The sequence below is a fragment of the Cebus imitator genome, unplaced genomic scaffold (assembly GCF_001604975.1).
Source record: "Cebus imitator isolate Cc_AM_T3 unplaced genomic scaffold, Cebus_imitator-1.0 Scaffold217, whole genome shotgun sequence".
NCBI classification, from domain to species: Eukaryota; Metazoa; Chordata; class Mammalia; order Primates; family Cebidae; genus Cebus; species Cebus imitator.
The window spans coordinates 1,998,750-2,026,230 of NW_016107532.1; the positions used below are offsets into that span (position 1 = coordinate 1,998,750).

Here is a 27,481-nt window from a genome sequence, read left to right on the forward strand (position 1 = left end):
ACCAAATGTTAAAAAAGAAAAAAGGAAGGGAAAGGGGGAAGCCTGACGAGGCCCCAGTGCTAAGGAGAAATGTTGGCATTTCAAGTTGGGGGTGTTATTTCAAGAAAAGGAGCAGAAAGTCAGGCCAAAAAGAGCAGTCCAAGAGGCAGGGGACAAGGAAAAGAGTCCTAAGAGCCAAGCTTGGAAAACATTTCGAAGGCAGGTTGAAAATGGTACGTCAAAAATGGAAAAAATGTAGAATTCAGGGGACCTTGTCAACACTAGCTGTGACTTTGATTAAGTCACTTCAGCTCGAAGGATCTGGTTTCCTGATTTTGACAGTTAGAAAGTCTGACTAGCTCTGCTCCAAGGAGCCCAGTTAGAGGCTCCAAGAAGCCTGAACCCAGCCCCTGTCCTCAGCCAGAGAAGCTTTGTTCTCTTCGGCTATACACATTGACTTCCCCATAAAATTTAGTTTGAACAAAAGGCTATGGGGCTAAACCAAATTTTGAGAACCACTGGATTCAATGAACCCCTCCTCAACTGTATAAAGATCTCTGGTTTTGAGATTCAATCAGTCACTACCAAAGCTGAAACCCTTCCTCAAAGAAAATCTGGAAAACAAAAGACATATACATAGACTTTGGCCTTATCTCCCCAGCCAGAAATGTACATTCTAAGAAGGGCAAACTTGGGCTCATGGTTCTCAGCTTCCCATGACAGGCAGGTACCCTTGGCCGGACTCATAGTTGTTCCAGAGTTCTGTAGCTGTATGCTTGACAGTTTTAGGCAACAGAAAGGCCATGGGAAGTATGTACTTCACCTTGGGGGGTTCTCAGGGATGTAGGGACTCCCTTTCTCAGATGACTGGACCCTGAGCTCCCATATAAATATTTCTACTCATATACATGTGTCTTTAACTTCATCACATCATCTTGCTCTTTCTTCCCAATTGCTGGTTTTCTGGTGTCTCTCCTTTTTGCACGTGCCTCTCCCCACTCCCCTTCCCTCTCAGCCTAAGGTTCATGACCTCTGACCTTGACTCTTTCCAGGGCACTGAGCTGGAATCCTGGGTCTGGAGTCAATGAGATTTCCAGAACATGCAGGACTAACTCAGGTACTTGGAGCTTTGCATTCATCGGAAGAGGCATCTAAAAAAGCAAGAACTAAACCAAACTGCAGTCCATCCATACAATGGGATATGTTTCAGCCTTAAAAAAGGAACATGAGGACATTGTGCTAAATAAAATAAGCCAGCTACAAAAGACACATGCTGTCTGATTTCACTTATCTAGAGTGGTCAAATTCATAGAAATGGAAAGTAGAATGGTGACTGCCAGGGGCTGCAGGAAGGAAGGAATGGGGAGTTGTTTAATGAGTACAGTTTCTGCTGGTGGAAATGAAAAAGTTCTGGAGATTGGTTACTGATATGGTTTGGCTGTGTCCCCACTCAAATCTCATCTTGAATTCCCACGTGTTGTGAGAGGGCCCTGGCAGGAGGTAACTGAATCATGGAGGCAGGCCTTTCCCATGCTGTTCTTATGATAGTGAATAACTCTCACAAGATCTGATGGTTTTTAAAAGGGGAATTTCCCTGCACAAGCTCTCTTTGCCTGCCACCATCCATGTAAGATGTGACTTGCTCCTCCTTGTCTTTTGCCATGATTGTGAGGCCTCCCCAGCCATGTGGAACTGTAAGTTCATTAAACCTCTTTTTCTTCCCAGTTTCAGGTATGTCTTTATATCAGCAGTGTGAAAAGAGACTAATACAGTTACACACCAATGCAAATATACCTCACTCCACTGAACTGTATGTTTAAAAATGGTTATGATGGGGGCTGGGCGCAGTGACTCATGCCTATAATCCCAGCACTTTGGGAGGCCAAGGCAGGTGGATCACGAGGTCAGGAGTTCAAGGCCAGCCTGGCCAATATGGTAAAACCCTGTCTCTACTAAAAATACAAAACTTAGCCAGGCATGGTGGCGCTCACCTCTAGTCCCAGCTACTCAGTAGGCTGAGGCAGAAGAATCGCTTGAACTCAGGAGGTGGAGGTTGCAGCCAGCTGAGATTGTGCCACTGCACTCCAGCCTGGGCGACAGAGCGAGACTCCATCTCAAAAAGAAAAATGGTTAAGATGGTCAATTTTATGTGTATTTTACAACTTTTTTTTTTAAAGCAGCAACAGCAAGGACCATAGGAGGAGTCCCTGCCTCAGCCCGGCCCCTCCTGCTGCTACCTGGAGGTGTGATAAGGCAGAGGGTGAGCAGCAAAGGGAAGGAAACTCCTACAGGTGACAAGCCCTCAAGCTGCTGGCCTCCCAGAGCTTGCTCTCCTGGGTCTGACCCCAGTATCTCTAGATCCACAGGCCTTTGTCCTTGTCCCCTAGCTCCCAGATACTACTCATTTCTCTGAGCACACACAAGCCCTCAGGAGACGTTATCACACACACACACACACACACACACACACACACACCACAAACCAACTCAATTTGTTGATTAGTTTTACAAAACGAACAAAGCAGAGACTGGTCAGAATCCCAGAGCCCAGCCTGGCCATTTTGGAGCTGTTTATTAACAGGGAGGGGCTGTGAGGTCCTTGGGGCAATGGCGTGATCATAAGTCCAGGACTCTGTCTCAGCTCACATCCGGGACCTCTCTCTAACTCACCCTGGTATGGCTAAGGCCAAGGGCCAGGCACCTGAAAGAAAGTGCTAGGTGGAAAGGGCATTTTCCCCTCCTATACCCAGGCCCTTACCACCCCCAGGGGGATTACAGGGGAAACCTAGGGAAAGAAGTGAGGAAGAACAGAGTCAAGAGCACAGGCCGGGGACCTTCTCTTCCACGTGGGATCTGGCTTTCTCATCCCCAGGAGCCTGTACAGGAGGCCCCAGGCCTGAAGGAAGGGCATTGCCTTGAAAAGTCATGGGAGAGGCAAGAGAATGTGATGGATAGGATCAAGACAGGGTGATCAGGCAAGGGAGGGCAGGAGACAGGAGATGGTGAGTGAGCAGGACTGTCCTCACATCCTGCTCCCAAGTAGTTTCCTCTTAAGGGGTCAGGACTGGGCAGATGCCCTCTAGGGCATGTGGTGTTATTCTTAAGCCCTTGTGTAACCCCAGAAGGGACAAGGAGGGAGAGGCTGCACTCACCTGGAAGACTGCCTCATCCTGACATGATGTGCTTGACAAAGGCTAGGAAAGAAGTGAGAATCAGCCGTGGTGTGGCTCAGCACCTCTAGGCCCATAAACCACTTGTCCCTTCTCTACACTGCCTGACTTCCAACCCTCCTGCTCCCCTTTCTCCAGACTGTGTAGTTCCTGCTCTTATTTGGGGGTTGGTGGGGAGAAGGTGGAGGAAGGGCAGATACCTAAACTCTGCTCTGGGACCACTCTCTGTGCTGATTCTCAACACAAATGGAAAGAGCTACATTATCTCTGTGAATCCCCACAACCTTGAGAAAGGCACCAGCATCACCCCATCCCTCAGACGAGAAGACTGAGGCTTAGAGAAAATAAGTGACTTAAGGCCACCAGCTAATATATCACAGAGCTATCTCCAAAATCCATGCTCCTGCCATGACACTAGGAGGTTCACTCACAAGATGAAAAAGAACAACATCCAATGAGGGGTCTACCAAAGCCCGCCTGAGACACACACCCTCTAGTTCTCCGGCCCACCCACACAAGCTGTTCCCATCCTACCATCCCTGGCTGTCCTGGGAAGCAAGGCACAGCTTAATACCTTCGTAATTGATACAGCCGTTGGCATCCTCTTGCCCAGCTAACAGCTGCTCCACTTCAGCCTCAGTCATCTTCTCTCCTGCAGTGGGTTTGGGAGGTGGTGGGCTCTTAATTACAGATGGCAAAGGAGGAATTGGCAATACCCAAGTACCCCCTTAAGTCTGAAGGTCCAAGACTACCTGGATCTGGGAGGCAGTTGAAACAAGCCTCTCCTAAAGGCTTTGAAGGGTGGGGCCAGGGTCTTAAGGTCTTGCCTAGTCTCCAAAGCCTCCTCCTCTGCCTTACAGCTGCCAGGGCCTCAGTGTTTCAGGCAAAGACAAGGACAGAAGCCCGGAGTCCCACCACTCAGGCCCCAGCAGTAACCCCTGCTCTGCCAACCTCCTTTCTTCTCCTCTCCCAAACCCTGGTTCTTGCTGAGCAAACCCAGCTAGGGATGGTTTTCTTGCAGAGCCCAGGGAGGCAGGGCCTGGATCAGGTCATTATCCTCAGGATGCAGAGACCCTTGTATAACACCCCCCACCAGCATATGTCACCTTGGCACCTCCCACCCCTACATTCCTCCCACTAGGTCTTCATCTCTGCCTAGCTGCCATACCCAGGGTGGCAAGGACATGCCGAAGCTCAGCGCCCATGACCGTGCCATTGCTCTCCTTGTCAAAGACACGCAGGCCCTCCACGAAGTCCTCATAGGTGCCCTGCTCCTTGTTGCGGGAGATGTGCTGCAGGATGGGCAAGAACGTCTCAAAGTCCAGCATCTTGACATTCATCTCTTCAGGTAGGCATGGGTAAAGAAAGAGAAAGCAACGTGAGCAGATGTTCATGGGAGCAGAGGGTCAGGAGGGGGCCTCACCGCACGTCTGGCAGCACCCAGGGCTTGGGCTGCAGCCACTTCCAGGTGGGGCACCCATTAGTGCTCCTGGAAGAAACAGAGCTGCCCATCCAGGCAAGGCAGGGGAGGGGCTGGGAAGACCGTCTCAGGGCCCTCTCTTCTCAGTGAAAGAAGTAGGGTGGAAGGAAAAAGAAACCCTCCATCCAGACCTCCGTGCACGAGGTGGTCAGCCAGGCAGAGCAACCGAGGGTGGCAGCAGCAGGATGTGAGGGGCCTGAGGTGCCACGCAGCCCGGGGCCTCATACTCAGTTTACACTCTTGACGTGTGACAGACCTATAGTCACAGGGGCAAACGAACAGGATTGAAAAAGAAGTGTTTTCATCACTCTGCGTGGGGTCCCATCACTAGACCACACTGTGTGAAGCTACTCTGATTCAATAAGGTTATAAAATTGCAGTTCTCTTGTGAATAGCACACTTCTCCCACATGGTAGTATGTTAAAAAGCTTTACTTTAATAGAGGTAAACTATTTTTAACTACCACAAATGTGGGCATTTCTTTCTTTTATAAGCACCCAGGACTTCCTTCTGACTTCTGAGAAGCAAGCTCCTCACCCTCTGATCCTTTCCTGGCCTCATTCTTCACCCCCGAGGTTATCTTCAGCCAGAGGAAAAGGGGAAGGGGTCAGAACCAAGGAATGGGGAGAGAACCAATGTGGGCCCCAGGAAGTCCACCCTTGCTGAGAGGCTCACCCCACCCCATGCCCCTTGCCAACACCACTGAGGAGAAGCGTGTGTGTGTATGCGTGTGTGTGTGTGTTTTACAGCAGCTGTTAACCTCACTGGCACACATAACAGATGACATTCACAAATGGGACGCACTCCCTCGCACCTCTTTTCATCTGTCGTAACAAGGATTGACAGAGGCACAGCTCACAAATGAGTATGAAGACTCAGTGATCACACTTAGGAGCTACAAAAGAATCGGTTTGCACCACTTTCTAAACATTCACTCACCATTCTAAACACTCACTCACCAAAACCCATTGAAATGCAAATGAATGAAAGAGGAAGCCTGTAGAGCTAAGAATCTTGAAGCTCCTCTAATTTACATCAAACAAATAATTTGCAAATGTCAGTGCTCTAATCATTATCAGAAGCAAATTATTTGTAATACAGCTCATGATAGTTGCTGTAATTTGCAAACGTCAGTACTCTAACCATTACTAGAAACAAATTATTTGTAATACAGCTCAGGATATCTCAGTGCTGTGACAGATGCCTCTCCTGAGAGCTCCTGGGTTGGGGAGTGGGAACCATCAGTTATTCCAGATTCCCACCCAGCCTTCCTGCCCATAGCTGTGTCTCTGAAACCCTGGTGGGGGAGTCAGACACTGAGGCAACAGAATGTGGCTCCTGCCCACCAGGAGCTCCCAATCTCGAGAGGAAAACAAGCCCAGGTTACATTCCTCAAGGGTCACTTAAGTATGGGGACTTCTAGATAAATTCTCAAAATGGGGCTAGGGTAACCTGGGGAGGGGAGGCTGATCCTGGGGGGCTAACGGGGAAGAAGAGAGAGCGCAGATGGCAGAGACAAATCTGGACGAGCAGGGAGCCAGAGACTGCAAGGCTGACCTGGGAGAAGTCTGCCATGCAGGTGCACTGACCTTCAGCCTTGGGCTTGCCCAGCACACGCAGCACCTCGGCGTTGGTGGGGTTCTGGCCCAGGGCCCGCAGCACGTCCCCACACTGCCCGTAGGTGATCTTCATCTCTCCAGTCGGGGTCCGGTCAAACAGTGAAAAGGCCTCTTTGAACTCTGTGGAGAGAAGACCTGGCTGTACCCCTTGATTCCCAGTGAAAGTGGTGCTGATGGCCAATCAGCCTCCACCCAAGCTGAATAGCAGGTGAGTGTGGTTGTTAAAATATTCCAGTATTTCTCTCTGTCCATCATCCCACGCCCTCCCTCAAACCTGTCCCGATCCCATCTTCTGCCAACCCAAGAGGCTGCCTGGTGCCTCCACGACCCATTCCGGGGCTGGGTCTGGAATCTCTGCTATTGCTTGGTTGTTACAAAATTTGAATGTTGGGAGGCTGGGGCACAAGAATCTCTTGACCCCAGGAGGCAGAGGTTGCAGTAAGCCGGACTCCATCTCATAAAACAAAACAAAACAAATTCAAATGTCTCCCTGGCCTCAACCCCTCCCACCCACACATCCTGCTCTGGTGTAGGTGAGGTTCCTAATTGCTGAAATAACAGAAGAGTGAAAATAGCACTGGGCCGGAACTGAGGATTCCTAAATTCTTGTCTTGGCTCGTCCTCAGAGCACAGGATAAGCTGGGCTGGGTCTCAACTTCCTATGCACACAAAGGGAGTGACAACTACACCCTACTCCCTGGCCCTGTCACCGTGAGAGCAAAGGGAGGTGGCATTGTGTGAAAGCACTTTACAATGTGATAAGACCTGCTGGAAAGTTAGCTATTATCAGTACTGCCTGTTCCAGGCTGAAAGGCAGCTCCCAGGCCAGATGAGGCATGGTCTGACCACCCCAGCTCTGCCATCGACCCACATACAGGCTTGGGCAAACTACTGTCATCTGTGGGCCCTTGTTTTCTTAGCTCTAACTGGAGATACAATGATCACTTGAGGAGGCTGCAGGTGGGATCACAAAGCACGCCAAGCAATGTCCAGCATATGGTAAGGGAATCGACAGGTGGTGGTTACAAATGTTTCCTAGTTCTGTTTCCTACTTTCCAGCTCAGAACCACAGGGACTGGACTCCTTGAAGGCAGCAGGGCAAGTATCGCTGGACCAAGACCAAAGGAAGGCAATCCTGGTCCCTTTTCCAAAGAACATTAATTCTTCACTGATTTGCGTTTGTTTTTGTTTGCGATAGAGTCTCGCTCTGTTACCGAGGCTGCAGTGCAGTGGTGCAGTCTTCGTTCACTGCAACCTCTGCCTCCCGGATTTAAGCAGTTCCTGTGCCTCAGCCTCCCAAGTAGCTGGGACTACAGGCGTGTACCACCATACCTGGCTAATTTTTGTATTTTAGTAGAGACGGGGTTTCACCACTTTGGCCAGGCAGGTCTCAAATTCCTGGCCTCAAGTGATCTGTCCTCCTTGACCTCCCAAAGTGCTGGGATTACAGGCCCAATTCTTCATTGAATGGGATTCAACCAGTTCATTACTGGAGGTAATCTGGCCTGGGAGGGGCATCGAAGTTACCTTATGCTATCCACAAAGAAGTGGTTTATTAAGCAGATTAACAGTATAAGCCAAAAAAAGAGAATTAATGAACTACTTAGGAAAAAAGCTGGTTTTAATCCTTTGCAAGTACTTCTCTCCTTAGCGGCTACATATGGATTATTTACGAATCATTCCACATATCACAGGAGATTCCCCAGACCTTTACTTTCAACTCTTTATTAGGCCTTATATGAATTTAAAAGATACAAAACCACGTTTCTTTCACATTACTGAATAATTGAGTTCAAATTTCATTCCCCTTGCTTACTTGACCTTGGACAAATAAATATTTAACCTCTAAAAACCTCTTCTATAAATGGTACCTACATCATAGGTTTCTTAAATTACATTCAAATTAATATAATAATGTATGTTAATATACTATGTATATAAATACAATGATGTATGTAAAAATTTTTAACACAATGTCTAGCACATAGTAAATGCATAAACAATTCTGCTGGTATTATCTTATTGAGTTTAATCCTAGTTTGGATCACTTAAACGTGTGATCTTGGCCAAATCATTTAACCTTGCTGAATCTTGGTTTCCTATGAGGAGTTACTTTTTTTTTTTTTCTTTTTTTTGAGACAGAGTGTTGCTGTGTCGCCCCAGGCTGGAGGGCAGTGGCACAATCTGGGCTCATTGTAACCTCTACCTCCCAGGTTCAAGCAATCTCCTGCCTTAGCCTCCTGAGTAGTGAGATTACAGGTGCACACCACTACACCCAGCTAATATTTTATATTCTTGGTAGAGACAGGGTTTCACCATGTTGGCCGGTCTAGAACTAATGACCTCAAGTGATCCACCTGCCTCAGCCTCCCAAAGTGCTGGGATTACAGGTATAAGCCACTGCACATGGCCAGGATTTAATCTTTTTCAATTTTTAAAACAATTAGCATGGTGTCTGACACAAATTCAGTACTCAATAAATGTATATTAGTTAGTTAAATCTGAAGTCAGACTTTTTGATCTCCTAGCTCATTCAGGAGAGTGAGGTCAGGTTTAACAAAAGAGAAAGTCTCCTCAAAAGAAGATGTAATGATGCGCTGCGTGCAGTGGCTCACGGCTGTAATCCCAGCACTTTGGGAGGCTGAGGTGGGTGGATCACCTGAAGTCGGGAGTTTGAGACCACCCTGACCAATGTGGAGAAATCCCGTCTCTACTGAAAATACAAAACTAGCTGGGCATGGTGGTCCATGCCTATAATCCCAGCTACTCAGGAGGCTGAGGCAGGAGAATCACTTGAACCCAGGAGGTAGAGGTTGCGGTGAGCCGAGATTAGGCCATTACACACCAGCCTAGGCAACAAGACCGAAACTCTGTCTCAAAAAAAAAAAAAAAAGAAAAAGATGTAATGGTGCTTAATAAGAGGGTGAGGCTGGGTGCAGTGGCTCACACCTATAATCCCAGTGCTTTGGGAGGTCGAGATGGGTGGATAGCTTGAGCTCAGGAGTTCATGACCAACCTGGGCAACACGATGAAACCCCATCTCTACTAAAATACAAAAAATTAGCCAGGCATGATGGCTTGTGCCTGTAGTCCCAGCTACTTGGGAGGCTGAGGCAGAGAATTGCTTGAATCCGGGAGGCAGAGGTTTTGGTGAGCCGAGATCTTGCCACCGCACTCCAGCCTGGGTGACAAAGCAAGCCTCCATCTCAAAAAAAAAAAAAAAAGAGGGGGTGAAACCTGAAGAGGAAGGCAATAAGAACAATGACCTATGATTTGAGCACTTACCATGAACCAGGCTCTGAGCAAATAATTTTGCATAGAACACTTCATTAATCTTTATGAAAAACTTATGCTACAGGTATTATTATCCTCATTTAAAGGCCAATGTAGATGTGACTTATGATCAGCCACTAAGGAAACCAAGGAAATGATGGGGAAGAAGGAGCAAGAGAAGGAGAGGAGATCTGCTTCTCATAACTGCTAATGCTCCAACCGATCACCTGGCCTGCTGGGAAGACGGGTATGCACAAAACTAAAAATAAAAATACAAACTCTGAAGTTTAGGACTACAACTAGGGAAAAAAAAAAAAAAAGCCAGTGTGATCTTCAGGTATTAGAGGTGATGTTCAAGGGTCCAGAAGAGACCTTTCCTCAATACTCTGCAGTAGTGTAGTCAGCTGCTTACTAGAGCAATGAGTCCAGTGGTAGTAACCCCTCTCTAAAAGAATACAGAAATCTGGAGAGAGATGAGAAGGAAGTCAAGGGTTAGAAGGTAATTCCTATGAGATTTAAAAAAAAAAAAAGCACAAAAGAAATTGGGAGGCCAGGTACAGTGACTTAATGCCTATAATCCCAGCACTTTGGGAGGCCAACTGGGGAGGATTGCTTGAGGCCAGGAGTTGGAGGCCAGTCTGGGCAATATAGCAAGACTCCCATCTCTACAAAACATAAAAACAATGGTACGTACCTATAATACTAGCTACTCAGGAGACTGAGGTGAACGGACGGCTTAAAACTAGGAATTCAAGGTTACAATGGGCTATGATGGCACCATTGCACTCCAGCCTAGGTGACAGAGTGAGACTTTGTCTCAAAACAAAATAATATAATTAAATAAACTGGGGGCATATCACCTAGAAAATATAAATCTTAGGAGGGATTTGAAAACTATCTCCAAATAGATGGAGGCTATCTACAGGATGCTGAATGGACCAGAATTTCTGAATTGGAAACCAAATACCTTCACTTTGTAGATAAGAAAATTAAGATTTAAAGAAGTGATTTGGCCGGGCGCGGTGGCTCAAGCCTGTAATCCCAGCACTTTGGGAGGCCGAGGCGGGTGGATCACGAGGTCAAGAGATCGAGACCATCCTGGTCAACATGGTGAAACCCCGTCTCTACTAAAAATACAAAACATTAGCTGGGCATGGTGGTGCATGCCTGTAATCCCAGCTACTCAGGAGGTTGAGGCAGGAGAATTGCCTGAGCCCAGGAGGCGGAGGTTGCGGTGAGCCGAGATCACGCCATTGCACTCCAGCCTGGGTAACAAGAGTGAAACTCCGTCTCAAAAAAAAAAAAAAAAAAAAAAAGAAGTGATTTGTCCAAAGTCTCATGGCCAATAGTGGCAGAATTAGGGCTAATACGAAAGTCTCCTAATTCTAAATTATGTTCTTTCCACCATAACATGAGAAAATCATTATCAGCTTCACCAAAAAAACAAATGAAAAGATTGCTGGCGTAAAATTGAAGGAAAAACAATTCTGATTCAACAGTAGGAAAAATGTCTTCAAGGTTGGAGGGATAAAAGATCAGAATGAGTTATCCCCTCCCTCTCGGCCCTGAAAATCTTTAGGAGAAAAGAGACAACCATCTGTTCCAGCTGGCCATTTGAAAAATAAAAATTTTAAACCATCAGTTGATTTTCAAGTCCTCACTAGTGTCACTGTGTTTTTATATCCACATAAGTATGTATTTAACTAAAACGCATTAAAATTGATTTTAAGAATTTCACAGCATCCCTGAAACTACTGATTGCAAGTGAGTATCCACTGAGTATTACAGAAACAGAGTCAGGTTCAATTCACTACTTTCAAAATGCATGTGCCAGCTCTCATGTTGTATTTGTGGTTAAACTGGTGTCACTTTTTTAGAGGGCAACCTGGCAATAACCATTATAATTTAAAATGCACCATCCTTTAACCCACTGCTAGGAAGATCACCTGGGGAAAGCAAGCTGATACTCTTCAACTGGAAACTATCTGAAAGTCTATCAATATAGTTCTGATTAAATTAAATGGGTAAATCCATGTGTGAGAGTCTATATAGTTGTTTAAAAGAATAAAGTAGAACTGTTTGTGTTAATTGTGAAAAGATATCCAAATAATGTATATTACTGAATCATATGTATTATTAAATCCAAGTATATGTTTAATAAAAGGTGGATGGTGTGTATCACATGACTTGATTTGTATAAACTTTATATATTCATCATACATACACATAAACTTCTGTATCATTATATATATATATCTGAAAGGATACATGAACACCTGTTCACAGTCGTCTTTGGGAGAGGAATCAGCATAAAAAAAAGGACTTTTATTTTTTATTATTTATTTTTAAGTAATATGTGCATGCTTTTTTGCTTTTTTTTTTATCATGTGTAAGAATTCATTTAATTTTTAAAAGAGAGTATGTGCTTCAAATGAGGGGTTTGAATTAGGTGATTTTTCAGGGTCCCTTCTAATGCCTATAATTTTATATCCTGGAGGCATTTGGTGGGGGAAACAGAGGGATACTGCAATGACAGTGAGTCCTGCTTGGCTGGGGACACGTAGCATCACAGGATAAAACATTTCATTGGCCTTGCCACCATTAGTGGGTTAGCATCTTGGCAGACTTCATCATGGGAGGAGGGGAAGCTGGTCAACTAAGGAGGGCTTTCCAATAATGGGAACAGAAATGAGGCTTCCAAATACCTTAGATCTCTGGGGTGGAGAAAAAAAGGCACTCACTTTTGTTGAGCATCTATTATGCTCCAAGCAGTCTGGCAGAGTAGTTGAGAACACAGGTCCAAAAAAAAAAAAGAAGAAAAAAAAAGAGAACACAGATCTGGAATCAGATCGCCTGAGTTTGAATCCTAGTTCTACTGCTAACTGCCATGTGAGACTGGACAAGTCACCCCATCGCTCTGTGTCTCAGTTTTATCACTTGTAAAATGGAGGAGGTAACAATTGCTACCTCATGGTGTTGTTATGAGAAGTAAAGGAGTTAATCCACAGAAAGTTTTTAGGACTGTGCCTAACACACAGTAGATCCTCAATGTAGGTTTGCTATGATGATGATGACAGTGACTACTATTACCACGAGAACAACTCCTCCTCCTCCTCTTCTTCCTCCTCCAGGAGAGTGCAATAAAGACGGCGAGGTGGGGTTGTCCATACTCACCTTCAATCTGGTCAGCAGTGAAGTCTATCTGTAGGGAGGGAAATAGGAGTGAGGGCTGAGATTGCTAAAAGCAATTGTAAAGGCTCCCAAAGGGACACAGAAGCAGAAGTGGCTTTACCATCTGGCCACCTCCAGCAGGCCACTGGGACAGTTCTCCTTTCCCACTTATCAGTGGCCTGCTGAATTGGTACTAAGGGTAAAACACCAGTCTCTTGATGAATGAGCCACAGCTGACAGGTTATGAAATACAATCAGCCCTCTGTATCCACGGGTTCTGCATCCCCAGGTTCAACCAACCGTGGATTGATAATACTCAGAAAACAATAAATAACCACACAATAAAATATAATACAAAAAAATACATAACACAAGAACTATCACATAACATTTACATTGTACTAAATATTATAAGTAACCTAGAGATAATTTAAAGTATACAGGAGACTGTGCGTAGATTATATATGCAAATACGCAAACTTTATCTAGGAGACTTGAGCATCCTCAGATTTCGGTATCTGTGGGGGTCCTGGAACCAATCCCCTACAGATACTGAGGGACAACTGTAATGGAGACTCTAAAGCTCTCTCAAAACCACTTGTTAAGTGATGACTCCAGGTAAGAGGGAAAGGGAAGAAGAAATTCCCTGGATAATTCTAGAACCTACACTGAGTCCCTACTGCAATGCCTTTGGGGCAAAGGTAAATTCTTCATCCCAGCCACCCACAAACTGCCCTCACTGTTGCCCCTTCAATCTCTTCCTAGTCCATAGTCCTCTGACATGCTGTACTTCTGCCCCCTTTGGGGACACCACTCTCATCCTCTGACTCCTGTTTCTATTTGATTCTGATTTAAATCCACTCCCTTCAATGAAGGCTCCCCATACACCAACTCACTCCAATCCCTACTTCAGCACATGTCCCTCGTTAAGTACAATTTATAAGAGGCCATTGGTTTGTACTGAGCTCTTACACTAGGCCCAACAGACCAAACCAAAATAGATTCACTCGTGCTGAAGTTCCAGGTCACCAAACTGAAACTAAGTTGTTCATCTGATTTTCCAAAAAATCAGGAAAATGAGAGATAATAGCCAAATCCCCAGACAGGACAGTTTTAGCCAGCATGATAAGAAAGCGCCATCTGCTTTAACCTTTACAAGGAAAATAATTTTGCAATGACCAATTTGTATTTTGCTCTTAGTCTCTGCTTTCCTCAGCTCTTCTTTGTCTATAATATCACCTCCTCTGCTCGGCTCATTGTTGCCAGATTCTGGACTCAAATATAAAAGCCAGTCAGGATCTTTAAACCAAATGTGTTGTACTTTTGTCTTCTGACACACTCTTAGGCACTCTGGGACAGCAAGAGTAATTGGCATGGGCCCTCCATGCTTCTTAGTTGTTTGCCGTCATGCCTTTATATGCACTCTGTCTCCTTGAAACCACCATCCACTCAGGCGAGGATTCTTGTTCTTGTTCACTGAAATGCTCAGCACATAGTAGGCACTCAAAAATATTTGTTGAATGAAGTGATACATTTTCAATCTCCCCCTCATAATGCATAATAATTCAATGCTGAGTTCAGACGAGGAGAGTGAATGACAATGCCCAAGCAAGAGTCATCATTTTATTTTTAATTTTTTCTTGAGATGGAGTTTCACCCTTGTCACCCAGGCTGGAGTGCAATGGCATGATCTTGGCTCACTGTGACCTCTGCCTCCTGGGTTCAAGCGATTCTCCTGCCTCAGTAGCTGGGATTACAGGTATCCACCATCACACCCTGCTAATTATTGTATTTTTAGTAGAGATGGGGTTTCACTGAGTTGACCAGGCTGGTCTCAAACTCCTGACCTTAGGTGATCCACCTGCTTCGGCCTCCCAAAGGGCTGGGATTAAAGGTGTGAGCCACCACACCAAGCCCAAGTCATTTTAAGATTCTGTATGTTAACTTGTGGTCCTTATGCACCCTACTCCACCCCATCCCATCCTATTCCCTCTCCACTGGTGGTGGTGGTAGCCAATCCTGGAGCCTCTTCTTCAAGTGCCGTCATTCCTACTCCTAATTCTGCTGCTGCTTGTGCTGCACCCATCCTGTCCCCTCATCTCCGAGAACCAATCTCCATTCATGAGGACCCAGAGGTGGCAGCCATGAGCTGGGGATGGGTTGGGGCAGTGGGAGTTAACTGGGTTGGAAAGAAAACTAGCTGTGGCCAGGAATAGAGTTTGCCAAAAGTGGGGGGTGGTCAGAAAGTGAAAGGAACCCCCTAGATGGAGTGAAGGATGCTCTGCACTTACTCTCTGAGGAAAAGGAACCATCTGCTTTACTTTGCAATGCTTTATGTACCAGGAATAAACATGTAAGAGCAACTAATGTAAAAACATAAAATCTCAATAGATGGTCATAACTATACACATTGGGCTTAAGTTTGCTTCTCTTCTATCTTGGAATCTTTTTAATAATTTATTTATTTATTTGTAGAGACAAGGGTCTTGCCATGTTGCCCAGGTTGGACTCAAATGCCTAGCCTGAAATAACCCTCCCACCTCGGCCTCCAATAGGCATGAGTCACCTCACCTGCCTTCTGCTCTATCTTGGAGCAAAGAACCTTCTAATCAAAGGAACTGGGTAAGTATAACACAATAATAGGGAAAATGGCTCTCATAAAAGATACCTTTTTTTTCCTGCTTCAAAGCAACTTCAGCACCCCACAACAGACCCCATGAAGACACAGACATGGAAAAGGGGATTGCAACCAGGGGTGCAATTTGTTACAGGCAAAAAGTTGGGAGAAGAGACTGAATGAAAGAAGTAACAGGCCAAGGGAAGGACACCAGTCTAATTCCACTAGGCAACTATTGCCCAGACACCAGAGACCAGGCCTGGTAACCCACCCAAAGGCACAGTGCTTTATCAGAACAAATCAGAAATCAAGGCGAGGAGGAATCCTGAAGGGGGAAATAGTCAGCTTTTCCTGCCAGGCTCAGCTTCTAGAGGGAGGTGATGTATGACCTAGAAAACCGGCAGGTGCTTTCAGGGTCAACCAGCAGTCTCAGTTTCCCCAGAATGAGCCATAACCAAGCTCAGAAATGGAGCAATTGCTTCCATCTCTTGGCCAAGCATTTCCACCTAACTCCTGCCCCTTAAGCGGACTGGGTCTTTGGCATAATAACTGTAGGGTATCCCCGGTTTGGGGTACAGGAGGAATCCTCAGAGGGCAGAGAGGTCATAGGATTAGAGCTCTGGGTTTGGTTTCCCGGCCTGCTTGTCACAGAACCTGGTCCTGTGCTCTTATTTTGACCTGATCCCTCGCCACCCCCAGCCCTATCCTAAGGCTGAGATCCCTGGGGGCTCAGCACTCGAAACCTGTTATTAATAGCTCATCATACCAGTAGCCACTTGGCCTCTCCCATTCTGGTGCCAAGGCTTAAAACTGCTCCTCTCCAGAGGTCTCTGGCCCCTCCCTCTTCAGCCCACCCCTCTCCCCCCAGTTCCATTCCTTTAGCAGCTGGGCCAGAGAGGTGGGAGGTCTAAAATGACTGAGTCAGCAGGCAGGGCCCACACCAGCTCCAGAGAGAGGAATGTTTTGTGTGAGGAGAGCAGGGTGGAGCAGAGGAACCAGGCCCAATTTCCTGACACGACTGGAGAGAGGGTCTCAGCCTGGGGTGGGCCAGTCCTATGTATGCTACAGATAGGAACCCAGGCTAAGGAAAGAGAAGGAGACCCATCTGGGTAAGGAAAGAGAAAGAAAGGAATCCAGGCTCCTCTTACCTTAACCACAATCTCCTTTCCACCCTGCCCTCACCTGCCATAAGAGTGTTTGTCCTCCATGCACAGGCAGGGCGTTCCCTGACTGTTTATCTCACTTACTCCAAGCTACACTGGCAGCTGCCATGATGTGTCCGTTCTCCATAAAGACATCCCACTACCTCCTAGGAAAAGGCTAGCTAGTCTCTTCTATGTTGCTATGGTGGTCCTCACAATGCCTTAAAAAAGGGTGGAAGGGTGGTTGGTTGTACCTCCCTCCCCTCCCAACCATTCCCAGCTTAGCTGCACAAATCTAGGGTAGCAGAACAGGTCTCCCTCAGAGCAGTACCTCATTCTTGACGGAAAAGGTTTATGGCCCAATATCCCCCTCCTCAGCCCCAACACCCTCTCCACTGCCCCATGGGACTGTCGTCTGCGGCATGGACGCCCTATTCCTCATCCCACATGAAGTAGATCTCTAAGCTCCAGAGCAAAAGGACTCTGTATGTCATCCCACATCCATCCCAATGCCTGATCCTCACTTACCTTTACACTCTTGGGGTCAAAAGCAGGTTCCTTGGGAGGCTCAGGAGCTGGGGCAGGGGCTAGCACAGGGGCTGGAGCTGGAGCTGGCTTGGCGGCCTCCTTCTTAGGCTCAGGCTTCTTGGGAGCCATGTTGTCTTGTTGGGATCCTTGTCAGAGGAGTGATCTGAGAAGAAACCAAGAGACGTGGCGTCTGTGAGATGAGATAGGAGCCTGGGCTGCCTCCCTTCCCTTTTATCCTGGGCAGGAGCCCCCACAGAGGGGCTGGGTGAGAGCAAGAGCAACTGCTGCTGACTATAAAAGGAAGAAATGCCAGCAGGGTACAGCTGACAACTGCGTATTGTCACCAGGTTTGGGGCCACCAGCCCCCTCCCCTTCACCCCACACCTCTCTCTTCACCTCTAGAACAGGCTGATCCCTTCCTGCCAATTGGTGGAAACCCAGAAGGACCAGGAAAACAGACCTTCTCAAATATGCCAGAGCAGCCGGAGAGATGAGCTGACTTGAGCAGTTGATAACCCTCACACAAAGCCCAGGGGAGGGTGAGGCTTTTTTTAGCCCCTCCTGAGCAGAGGCAGCCCACTTTGCATTCCTTCTAAGCCAAGATCCTTTAAGCTGAGAGCCACTCTGGGCCCTCAGATCTGCCCAGAGGCCCAACTCTCCAGGCATGGAGCTCTGAAGCAACAGCTGGTCCAGCCAGCCCACACTGCCCCACACCCCACAACTCACAGGGAGAAAGCCTCCATTTTCCAGAGCAGGCATCCCAGAAACTCCACAGACCTCAGATCCCTAGATCTACCCCACCCCCACCATCTCAATCATTCATTCAACAAGTAGTGAGCCTTTAACCCATGCCTAGGCACTTAGGAGAGAAGCAGAGAGGTGTGGTAGAAAGTCGAGGAGACTGAGGGTCAGAAAACTAGGGGTTTAGTTTTCACTCCACATCTAACTCATTCTGTGCCGTGTGTGCCGGTGTGTGTGGGGGGGTATGTGTGTGTGTAGTGCTTACTACTACCAGTACCAGGAACTGTTAAGTGCTACTCATATAAAATCTCATTAAATCTTTACCACGATCCTATAAGGTAGATACTATTTTGTTTGCTTGTTGTTGTTTTTTTTTTAGACGGAGTTTCGCTCTTGTTCCCAGACTGGAGTGCAATGGTGCAATCTCGGCTCACCGCAACCTCCACTTCCTGGGTTCAAGCAATTCTCCTGCCTCAGCCTCCTGAGTAGCTGGGACTACAGGCGCATGTCACCATGCCCAGCTAACTTTTGTAACTTCACCATGTTGACTAGGCTGGTCTCAATCTCTTGACCTCATGATCCGCCCGCCTCAGCCTCCCAAAGTGCTGGGATTACCGACGTAAGCCACCATGCCCGGCCCTGTTTGCTTGTTTTAACAGAGACAAGGTCTCACTCTGTTGCCCAGGTGAGAGTGCAGTGGTGCAATCACAGCTCACTGCAGCCTCGCCTTTCCTGGCTCAAGCAATTCTCCCACCTCAGCCTTCCGAGTAGCTGGGACTGCAGGTGGGCACCACCACACCCGGCTAATTTTGAGGGCTTTTTGCTTTGTTTTTAGCAGAGATGAGGTATTGCTAAATTGCCCAGGTTGGTCTTGAACTCCTGAGCTCAAGCGATCCACCAGCCTCGGCCTTCCAAAGTGCTGGGATTACAGGTGCAAACTGCCACTTTAGGCCAGGTGGATACTTATTATTTTCATTTTACACTTGGGGAGATTGAAACTAAAACTGGTTGAATAACTTTAGCCAAGGTCATGCAAATAATTAGCTATGAGCTGGGATTAGACTCTAGATATATCTGATTCCAAAGCTTATGCTTGAATAATGTATATGATAATCCAGTTGTTGGGAAAGGGCATACAAGTTTGTGCATTCATTGGAAAGGTCAGGATGGATACACACTGAACTGTTTACAGAGACACCTCTGGGGACCTAGCGGGTAAGGGTGGGAGGATAACAGCTTTTTCACTTCCTGTATTAATGGAAATTTTCATAACGAGCATTTACTGTTTATGTAAAAAAAACTTTGAAAGTCAATAAAATATTCAGAAAACTAACAACAAAAAAGTGTATGTATCCACTACACAAAACTGCTATGTGCTGAATCTTTAGACTCTACAGTTCAGCGGAAAAAGGGGAATAAAACTGAGAGAAGCAAAAAAATCACTTTGTCTTTCTAGGGCCAGTCTCCTCACCTATAAAGTAAGATTGCTAGACCACAGAACACCTGGTTGCTGTTAGCTGCTAAGCCTGCAATGCTAGGTGCCCTGGAGCCCACACCTGCCCATTCCCCAACTCTCTAACCACAGGCTCCATGCCCCAGATCATTGCTTTCAGAGCCAGAAGAACCCTTAGAGGTTATCTGGCCCCAACCTGTTTTACAGGCAAGGAAGCTAAGGTCCAGGGAAACATTTAAGTTGTCTCAAGACATTCAGCTACTTACAGGCAGAGCTGGGCCAGCTAATTCTGGTTCCCGGGGTGCAGTGCTCTCTGTAGCACTCTGCTCTTCACTGCTCCTCCTGCAGCCTGTACACGCTCACTAGTGGTGGCATAGAAGCCTTCAAAGGAAACAGATAGGAAAAAGGGCCAGGACTTGCTCAAGGGGAACTAGAACAAGACCAGGGCCCAGACTCTAGTTCAGCCGTGGTCCTGAGCTGGGAGGGCAGCTCCTTTGCTCTGTTTACCTTACCACCTCCCCTCATCTTCTGCCTCACCTCTCTTCCTTGTCAGCTACCAAACTTGACCCCTTGTACCTCGTTTGAACTCTTCTGTAATCCCTGTCAGTCCTCTCCCTGACCTACCTCATTCCCCACGGGGATTGGGAGTTTAGGTTGTTGGTGATGAGGAAGGAGAAAAAGAGGAAGCCCAGGCCCTCCACCCTCTCTGCCTCCACCTGCATCTCTCCCTGGACTGCATCCTGCAGAGTTTGCGCAAAAATATACAACCTAAGATTTCTGTAAAAAGCTGCAGGATAGAAGCTGGGAGACTCAGGCACTAGTCCTGACTTTGCCAGCCACTTCCCCTTTCTGGGCCTCAGCTGGCTTATTTTAAAAGGAAAAATAATCAGGAGCTTTCCCTCCATGTTCAACAGAATCCTGAGACTCCACTGACATGCTTCTGGCTGCATGGGACATACAAAGGCCAGGCCTTGGAGCTTCTTCCACCACCATCACTTCAGTCACCGCCACCCAGTAACCGGAGTCTGAGCTTCCACCTTCTTATGGTCTTTATTGTGTTTCATGGTATCATTTTCTAATGGTTCCATGGCTTAACATTTTTTTAAATAATCACTGAATGACACATGCCCCCTTCCAGTTAAAACACACATGCACACACAACAATTTATGTTATTGTTGTAGTTATGCTACAAAGACGTATTCTCCTTAAAAAAAAAAAAAAAAAAAAAGCTGGAAGGCTGTTCTTTTTCTTTCTTCCTTTATTTCCTCCCTGCTCCCTCTTTCTTTTCTAAACTCCAAGAAGTGAAATATCAATTCTGCATGGGAACAGAGCTATGAGGTTAGAAAGCTGAGAAGGCTGAATGGGGCTCTGGAGACATCCAAAATCATACAAAGACTGTGGACTCTGGAGGTAGACAGTGATGGGTCTGAAGCCTGGTTTTGGCACTTTCTAATCTAAGCCTGAGTAGCCTCAGGACCTCTGAGAGTAAACATTTCCTTTTCAAGTTGTCATGAGGTTTGTACGAAATAACGTAAAGCACTGCAAACAACCTCTGCCATGTAGGAAACATTCGCAGATGTTCATTTTACTTTCCTTTGCCAAGCAGGTTGAAGCTAGAGGTGCATTAAGGCTTCCCAGATATGGAACTTCCAGAGAGAGGTCCACATGAGAAAGGGACAAGGTAAGGTGACAGTGGCTAAAGGGATTTTAAGGTGTGGGATTAGGAATGAGGAAGAGGTGGAAAGGAATGAAAGAGGGGGGAAGGGCAGCAGCTGGTAGCTCATGGTGTGAAATATTTGTGGCTCCGAAAGCATGTGGCACGTCTCTAGGGCGAGGTCGCCTGCCTGACGGAGAACACTCAGAGAAGGCACCCAACCACTTGAAACCTTAGGCCACAGGTGCCCCATCAGGGGAGGAGATGCTCCTCAAATCAGTTTCTGATTTGTTTTCAGCAGCCCCAGCGGAAAAAAGTGCCTGGCACTACAGAAACAATTCGAGGAGAGCTGTGGCTTTAGGGAAAGAGTCAGGCATGAAGAAGCAAGACATCAACCCCTGGCCTTGTTTTTACTAAAATTCATGATGCCACGGTTCATTAGAGCCCAGTAACTAGAGTCCAAGCTTCCACTTTCTTATGGTCTTCATTCTGTTTCATGATCAGTGACTTTCACTTTCAAATCTTACCAATCGGAAGTATCCTTACAGGTTTTATGCCACGGGCTTGCCCTACAATATGTGTTGGCCCATCTGAGCAAAGGAAAGGAGTTGTAGAAGTGTGAAGAGGCAAGTGTGGCAGGAGGTACTGGCAGCTGAACAACTTTCTCTGGGAAGTATCTGGTGGTTCCTGAGCCAGAGCTGCTGAGGTCCACCCAAATGCTCTCATGAGGGACTCTCAATTCAGTGGATTGAAAACACAGGACAGAATTTAACACCAACTGTTTACATCAGATGTCAAATTCGGACACAAATGTACAAAAGCGGACTGACATCAGCCCTCATGTGGGCTGAGCTCGCAAACACTCACTCCTCCTCCTCCTCCTCCTCCCTTCATCACTAACCACACTGAGCCTGTCTGTGTCCTGCTTAGAGTGAGATCCATTAGAATCTCCTGCCTGGGATCAAATGCTACTGACAGCCAGCCTGGCTATTAATGCCTTGTTCCTGTCACCCTCTTTCTCTCTCCTCTGACCAATGTCTCATAAGCCTGGACATCATGGGGCAATGCCCTGGCCAACACTATGTCAATTGTCCCCATAGAGAGTACTGGATAATTTGGATTTTACTGCAAGGCAGAGGTTAAGGCTGACTCATGAATCAGACTGCCTGGTGTAGAGTCCTGGCTTAGTTAACATTTTTTTGTGGGGGGGCAGGGTCTCACTTTGTCACCCAGGCTGGAGTACAGCAGTGAATCATAGTTCATTGCAGCCTTCATTTCCTGGGTTCAAGTGATTCTCCCACCTCAGTCTCTCAAGTAGCTGAGACTACAGGTACACACTACCACACCTCACACCTGGCTATTTTTTAACTTCTTTATGCCTCAGTTTTCTCCTCCGTAAAATAGGGCTGTTAATATAACTACACAAGGTAGTTGTGAGGATTAAATGAGTTAATACAGGTGGCACACGTAGAACAGTGTCTAGCACAGAGCAAGTACTCAAGATCTTTAAGCTTGGATCCTTATTGAACTACTATGACTGTGGCTCCCCATCCCAAGATCACTTGCAGAAGAATTACAAAGAGAAAATACAAGAAATGAAGAAACCCCAAGAAATCCCTCGAGAAACCCCAAGGAGAGGGCCTTGTTTTGAATTGGTGTATGTGGTAGAGGGGTAGCTTTGAGTAGGGGCAGGAAGTGGCCAGGCACAGCTGTGGAATGACTAAAAAAAGAAAAGGAGCTCTCAGGGTTCTGATTTCTTTTCTTCCACCACTGTCTTATAACAAACAGTGCTACTCCCTCACTTGCCATGACTGAAACTGTGGTCCAGGTGTTGGTGAGAGTAACAGCAAAGCACTGGAGATGCACTGTGCTTGTGATAAAAATAGCTAAGGGGACAACCCAACTCTAGACAGATGTTCCCCTCCTTAACCCTTATTAGAAAACTGTTAAACCTCGAAATTTCCAGGGCAGGTGAATTACAATCTACGAAGTGTTTCAGCCAGGCATAGTGGCTCACGCCTGTACTCCTAAAGCCGCTTTTCCCTGGCTGGAGGGCAAAGGGTGAAGCCCTGACATGAAGAGTTATTTTATGAGGCTGAGCCTGACTGACTTGAGAGTTTGGGGGCCTGGGGTTCTCAGTTTTAGGGCTCATTCACCCCCAACCTTCAACTTCTAAGCTCAATGGCACTAGTATGTATTGTTGGACAGAACAACCTACATGGCCAAGGACAAAATAGCAAGGCACCTGAGTAGCACAACTAATTCAAAAGCATACAACTTACTTAATTACACAGTGTACCTTAAGTGGGAATATGACAACAGATGGACCAAGATTTTAAAAGTAGCCCCAAAATCATACTAAAAGAGATAAAGGAAAATATTACTAATATGACACCAGGACAAGAAAATGTAAAGAACAAACAGAATATCAACTATAAAAAGTATAATAAATGAAACATTTTTTAAAAAATCTAAAAAACAAGCAGATACAAAAAATTAGTCACCAAAATAGAGCACACAATAGATTTGAAAATTGGTAGACTACATACAGCTGGGAAACAAATTAGGGAATTGAAAAACAAAAGAGAGTATCTCCCAGAAGGAAAAAAAGAAGGCAAAGAAATAGAAAACATAAAAGAAAAACTGGAGGATATGCAGGATAGTACGTTTATATTTAATTGATAATTTTTAAAAAGAGATATGAAGGATAGAAGTAGAAATGTTTTAGTTAGGTATTCCCAGCACTTTGGGAGTCTGAGGTAGGCAGATCACTTAAGGTCAGGAGTTCAAGACCAGCCTGACTAACATGGTGAAACTCTCTCTCTACTAAAAATACAAAAATTAGCTGGGTGTGGTGGCACACACCAATAATTCCAGATACCCAGGAGGCTGAGGCAAGGTGAATTGCTTGAACTAGGGAGGCAGCAGCTGCAGTAAGCTGAGATTGTGCCACTGCACTCCAGCCTGGACAACTGAATGAGACTTTGTCTACAAGTAAATAAATAAATAAATTTAAGCTTCAGGAAAGAAAACATCTCTGACTTATCTAGAAAGGTACAAGAATTTATGCTATACTTTTGCAGCAAAAACAAAAAATTTATGCTAAAGTTGAAACCTTTCGTAATACACAACAATACACATTCTTTCAACATAAATATGCAGAAGATTCTAATTGTAATATAGTATTATGTAAATTAGCTACAAAAACAAGAAAAGTTTAAAGAATGCTTTGTTTATATTAATAAAGTTAGAGTTGCTTTTTGTTAATATTTATACATTTAGAGTTGCTTTTTCAATTTACACAATATCTCTTTGAATTTCAAGTTAATAATGCTGAATTGATACAAGGGTTAGTGAATTTACTTAACCTGGACAGATGTAGTTTCAAAACTGATATGTTTTTGCTTCAAAGTCAAGTCAATTCTGCTAAAATAAATATGACTAATATGGCTAAATGAAGTAGTTTTGTCAGTTTGCATGTAAACATTAAAGAAAAATACTTTTTTGATACTTGATTATTAGAAAACTTTTAAGTATGCTTGGAACAACTTAGATATATGAATCTACTTTTTCAACTGTGCATTTTATGAAATCTAAATACAGATTAAGTATTTCTAATGAAAATTTACCATCCAAATTGAGATATGCTATAAAAGTACTGGATTTTGAAGTACAAAAAAAGAATGTGGGCCAGACACGGCGGCTCATGCCTGTATTCCCAGATCTTTGGGGGCCAAGGCAGATGGATCACTTCAGCTTAGGAGTTTGAGACCAGCCTGGCCAACATGGTGAAACCCCATCTCTACTAAAAATACAAAAACTAGTTGGACATGGTGGCGTATACCTGTAATCTCAGCTACTCAGGAGGCTGAGGCAGGAGAATTACTTGAACCCAGGAGGCAGAGATTGCCATGAGCTGAGATGGAGCCACTGCGTTCCAGCCTGGGTGACAAAGCAAGACTGTCTCAAAAAAAAAAAAGACTGTAACATATCTCATATTGATGACATGTTGATAACATTTTGGGTGTATTGAGCTAAATATTATTAAAATTTTAAATAATTCGCACATACTAGAAGCATTACCCATTATCCAAGAACACATATAAACAAAAAAATACGCATTAAAAATTTTCAATAATTGTCTATAGTGGGTGTGGTTTGGATGGATGGGGCAATGAGATAAAAGAAAATAAATAAGTAATTAAACAAGAAAGGCCTTACATGGACCACTAAGGAAAGAAGGCCATAAATCAAGAGAATGATTAACCCAATCCTCTGTATATAAGATCCCTTCCCACAAAGGAGGGAGAAAAAAAGCAAAGAATAACCTGAAGGCTTGATAACCCATAAGGGCCCAAACACCAAAGATGAAAGCAGAAAAGGAGGGGAAAGGTGTCTAAAATCAAAGTTCAAGGACCACAGTAAAACTAGCTCTCACAACACTTTATTTTTATTTATTTATTTTTTGAGACAGAGTCTCACTCCATTGCCCAGGCTGGAGTGCCATGGTGCAATCTCAGCTCACTGCAAACTCTGCCTCCCAGGTTCAAGCTGTTCTCCTGCCTCAGCCTCCTGAGTAGCTGGGATTACAGGTGCCCACCACCATGCCCAGCTAATTTTTGTATTTTTAGTGGAATCGGGGTTTCACCAATATGGCCAGGCTGGTCTTGAACTCCTGACCTCAAGTGATCTGCCTGCCTTGGACTCCCAAAGTGCTGGGATTACAATAGGAGCCACCATGCCCTGCCAACAATTTAAATCATCCCCTCAAACTTCATTTCTTTGGCTGCTTTAGCATAGGTGGAGAATGCTATATGTTCGCCTCATTGCTCAATTGTTTAAATGGTTGAAGCTCATTTCTGTGCTGCAATCAAGGCAGTGCTGTCTAGTGACATATGTGTGAACTGAATCCTGTGAGAAGGTGCTGGGAGGGGCTCTGCCTAAGGTGGGTTAGAGTCTACCTAGGGATCTAAAGCAGAGGGCAGGATAGCTGGTGTTTGGTACAGATTTATAGTCGCAAAGCAGCAGACAGCAAGTTGGAATCCTCACCAGTTATCCAAACTGCATCATCCCAGATATGCTAACAGCTACAAGGGACTTCAGAGGTCCAGAGAGAAATGGGTGACTTGCCCAACGTCATACTGAGTGATGACCAACCTGAGACTAGAATGCAGGACTCTAAGACAGCAGTGGGAGCTGGCAGAACTGACACAGGGGTTCTCTCTCAGAAAGAAGCCTAGCGCCCAACGGGGCAAGGAAGCAAGGAAACATCGATGAAAGAGATGGCCGTGGGACACAGCATGGGTAGCTCTCAGTAAGCAAAAAGAGGCTCAAATCCTTAGCAGGTCCTCTTTCTCAGCAATTGGGGATGTATTTTTAACGCTAAAGATTATTCTCTTTTCTCAGTTTCCCTTTCCACCGACTTCCTCTTTTACTTCTTGAATTCTGACTTCTTCTCTAGCATACCACCAGTCTTCCTCTCTAGACTTCCCTGTGACTAGATCTAGTGTGCTTGTCTTGGGCCTTCTCTGCTACACATGTAACACCAAAGTTCTGCCACCAACTCTCCTCTCCCTCATTCAGATTACTCTCATTCATTCATTCAACTAACACTTATTGAGTGGCTCATGCCTATAATTCCAGCACTTTGCAAGGCCAAGGCAGGTGGATCACTTAATCCCAGGAGTTCGAGACCAGCCTGGGCAACATGGTGATACCTTGTCTCTACAAAAAACACAATAATTAGCCAGGTGTGGTGGCCCATGCCTGTACTCCCAGCTACTCCAGAGGCTGAGGTGGGAGGATGGCATGAGCCCAGGAAATGGAGGTTGCAGTAAGCCAAGATGGCACCACTGCTCTACAGTGTGGGTGACAGAGACTCTGTCTAAAAAAAAAGGCCGGGTACCGTGGCTCATGCCTATAATCCCAGCACTTTGGGAGGCCGAGGCGGGTGGATCACGAGGTCAAGAGATCGAGACTATCCTGGCCAACATGATGAAAACCCTTCTCTACTAAAAATACAAGAATTAGCTGGGTATAGTGGTACATGCCTGTAGTCCCAGCTACTCAGGAAGCTGAGGCAGGAGAATCACCTGAACCCGGGAGGCAGAGTTTGCAGTGAGCCGAGATTGCACCACTGCACTCCAGCCTGGCGGTAGAGCGAGACTCCGACTCAAAAAAACAAAACAAAACAAAACAAAAAAAGGTTTACTACAACTAACCATGTATTGAGCACCTATACTATGCAGGTACTTTTTTTTTTGAGACAAGGTCTCACAAAAAGCTGAGATTACAGGTACTCATTTGTTAATGTAATGCCTTGTAAAATCTTTGTGAAACTATTTATCATTATATTACAACTATGTATTCATATGTCTGCATCCTCTACACCAGACGGTGAGCTCCCTGGGGCCAAGGATGGTCTCTTATTCATCTTAGTAAAAGTACCTGCAGGTTGGGCACAGTGGCTCATGCCTATAATCCCAGTGCTTTGGGAGGCCAAGGCAGGAGGATTGCACAAACGAAAGAAGGTTCACAACTCAAAGACTGAATTTAGCTCTGCCTGAAAACTCTCTCCAGTCCCAAATTCTTTTGTTGTTTTTGTGGGCTTTGTTTGTTTGTTTTTTATGTATGTGGTTTTTTTTTTTTTCTTT

The 27,481-nt window shown here is 45.6% G+C and overlaps 1 protein-coding gene and 1 pseudogene across 3 annotated transcripts; both read right to left on the reverse strand.

Moving 5' to 3' along the window:
• Positions 1–2,511: 2,511 nt before the first annotated feature.
• On the reverse strand, positions 2,512–17,526 carry MYL4 (myosin light chain 4). 3 transcript variants are annotated; one of them, XM_037745982.1, is made up of 8 exons: positions 17,440–17,526; positions 16,980–17,142; positions 12,696–12,723; positions 6,219–6,368; positions 4,318–4,491; positions 3,724–3,801; positions 3,132–3,173; positions 2,512–2,680 (listed from the first exon to the last, which is right to left on the reverse strand). In XM_037745982.1, exons 2-7 carry the CDS (start codon positions 17,106–17,108, stop codon positions 3,145–3,147), a joined length of 588 nt encoding a protein of 195 aa, XP_037601910.1. In that variant the 5' UTR covers positions 17,109–17,142; positions 17,440–17,526; the 3' UTR covers positions 2,512–2,680; positions 3,132–3,144. The 3 variants fall into 3 exon arrangements, with proteins under 3 accessions (XP_037601910.1, XP_017404766.1, XP_017404764.1); XM_017549277.2 differs by having other exon boundaries at positions 17,376–17,498; XM_017549275.2 differs by lacking the exon at positions 17,440–17,526 and having other exon boundaries at positions 16,980–17,255.
• Positions 5,415–5,536, reverse strand: LOC119474212 (annotated as a pseudogene).
• Positions 17,527–27,481: the final 9,955 nt, after the last annotated feature.

Bases quoted from the DNA above. Each gene is read 5' to 3' on its own strand.
- MYL4 (XM_037745982.1), bottom strand. From the start codon at position 17,108: ATGGCTCCCAAGAAGCCTGAGCCTAAGAAGGAGGCCGCCAAGCCAGCT. The intron at 6,369-12,695 runs GTGAGTATGGAC...TTCTCTCCACAG, and splicing joins CACTGCTGACCAGATTGAAG to AGTTCAAAGAGGCCTTTTCA. The intron at 3,802-4,317 runs GTATGGCAGCTA...AACCCACTGCAG, and splicing joins GCATGTCCTTGCCACCCTGG to GAGAGAAGATGACTGAGGCT.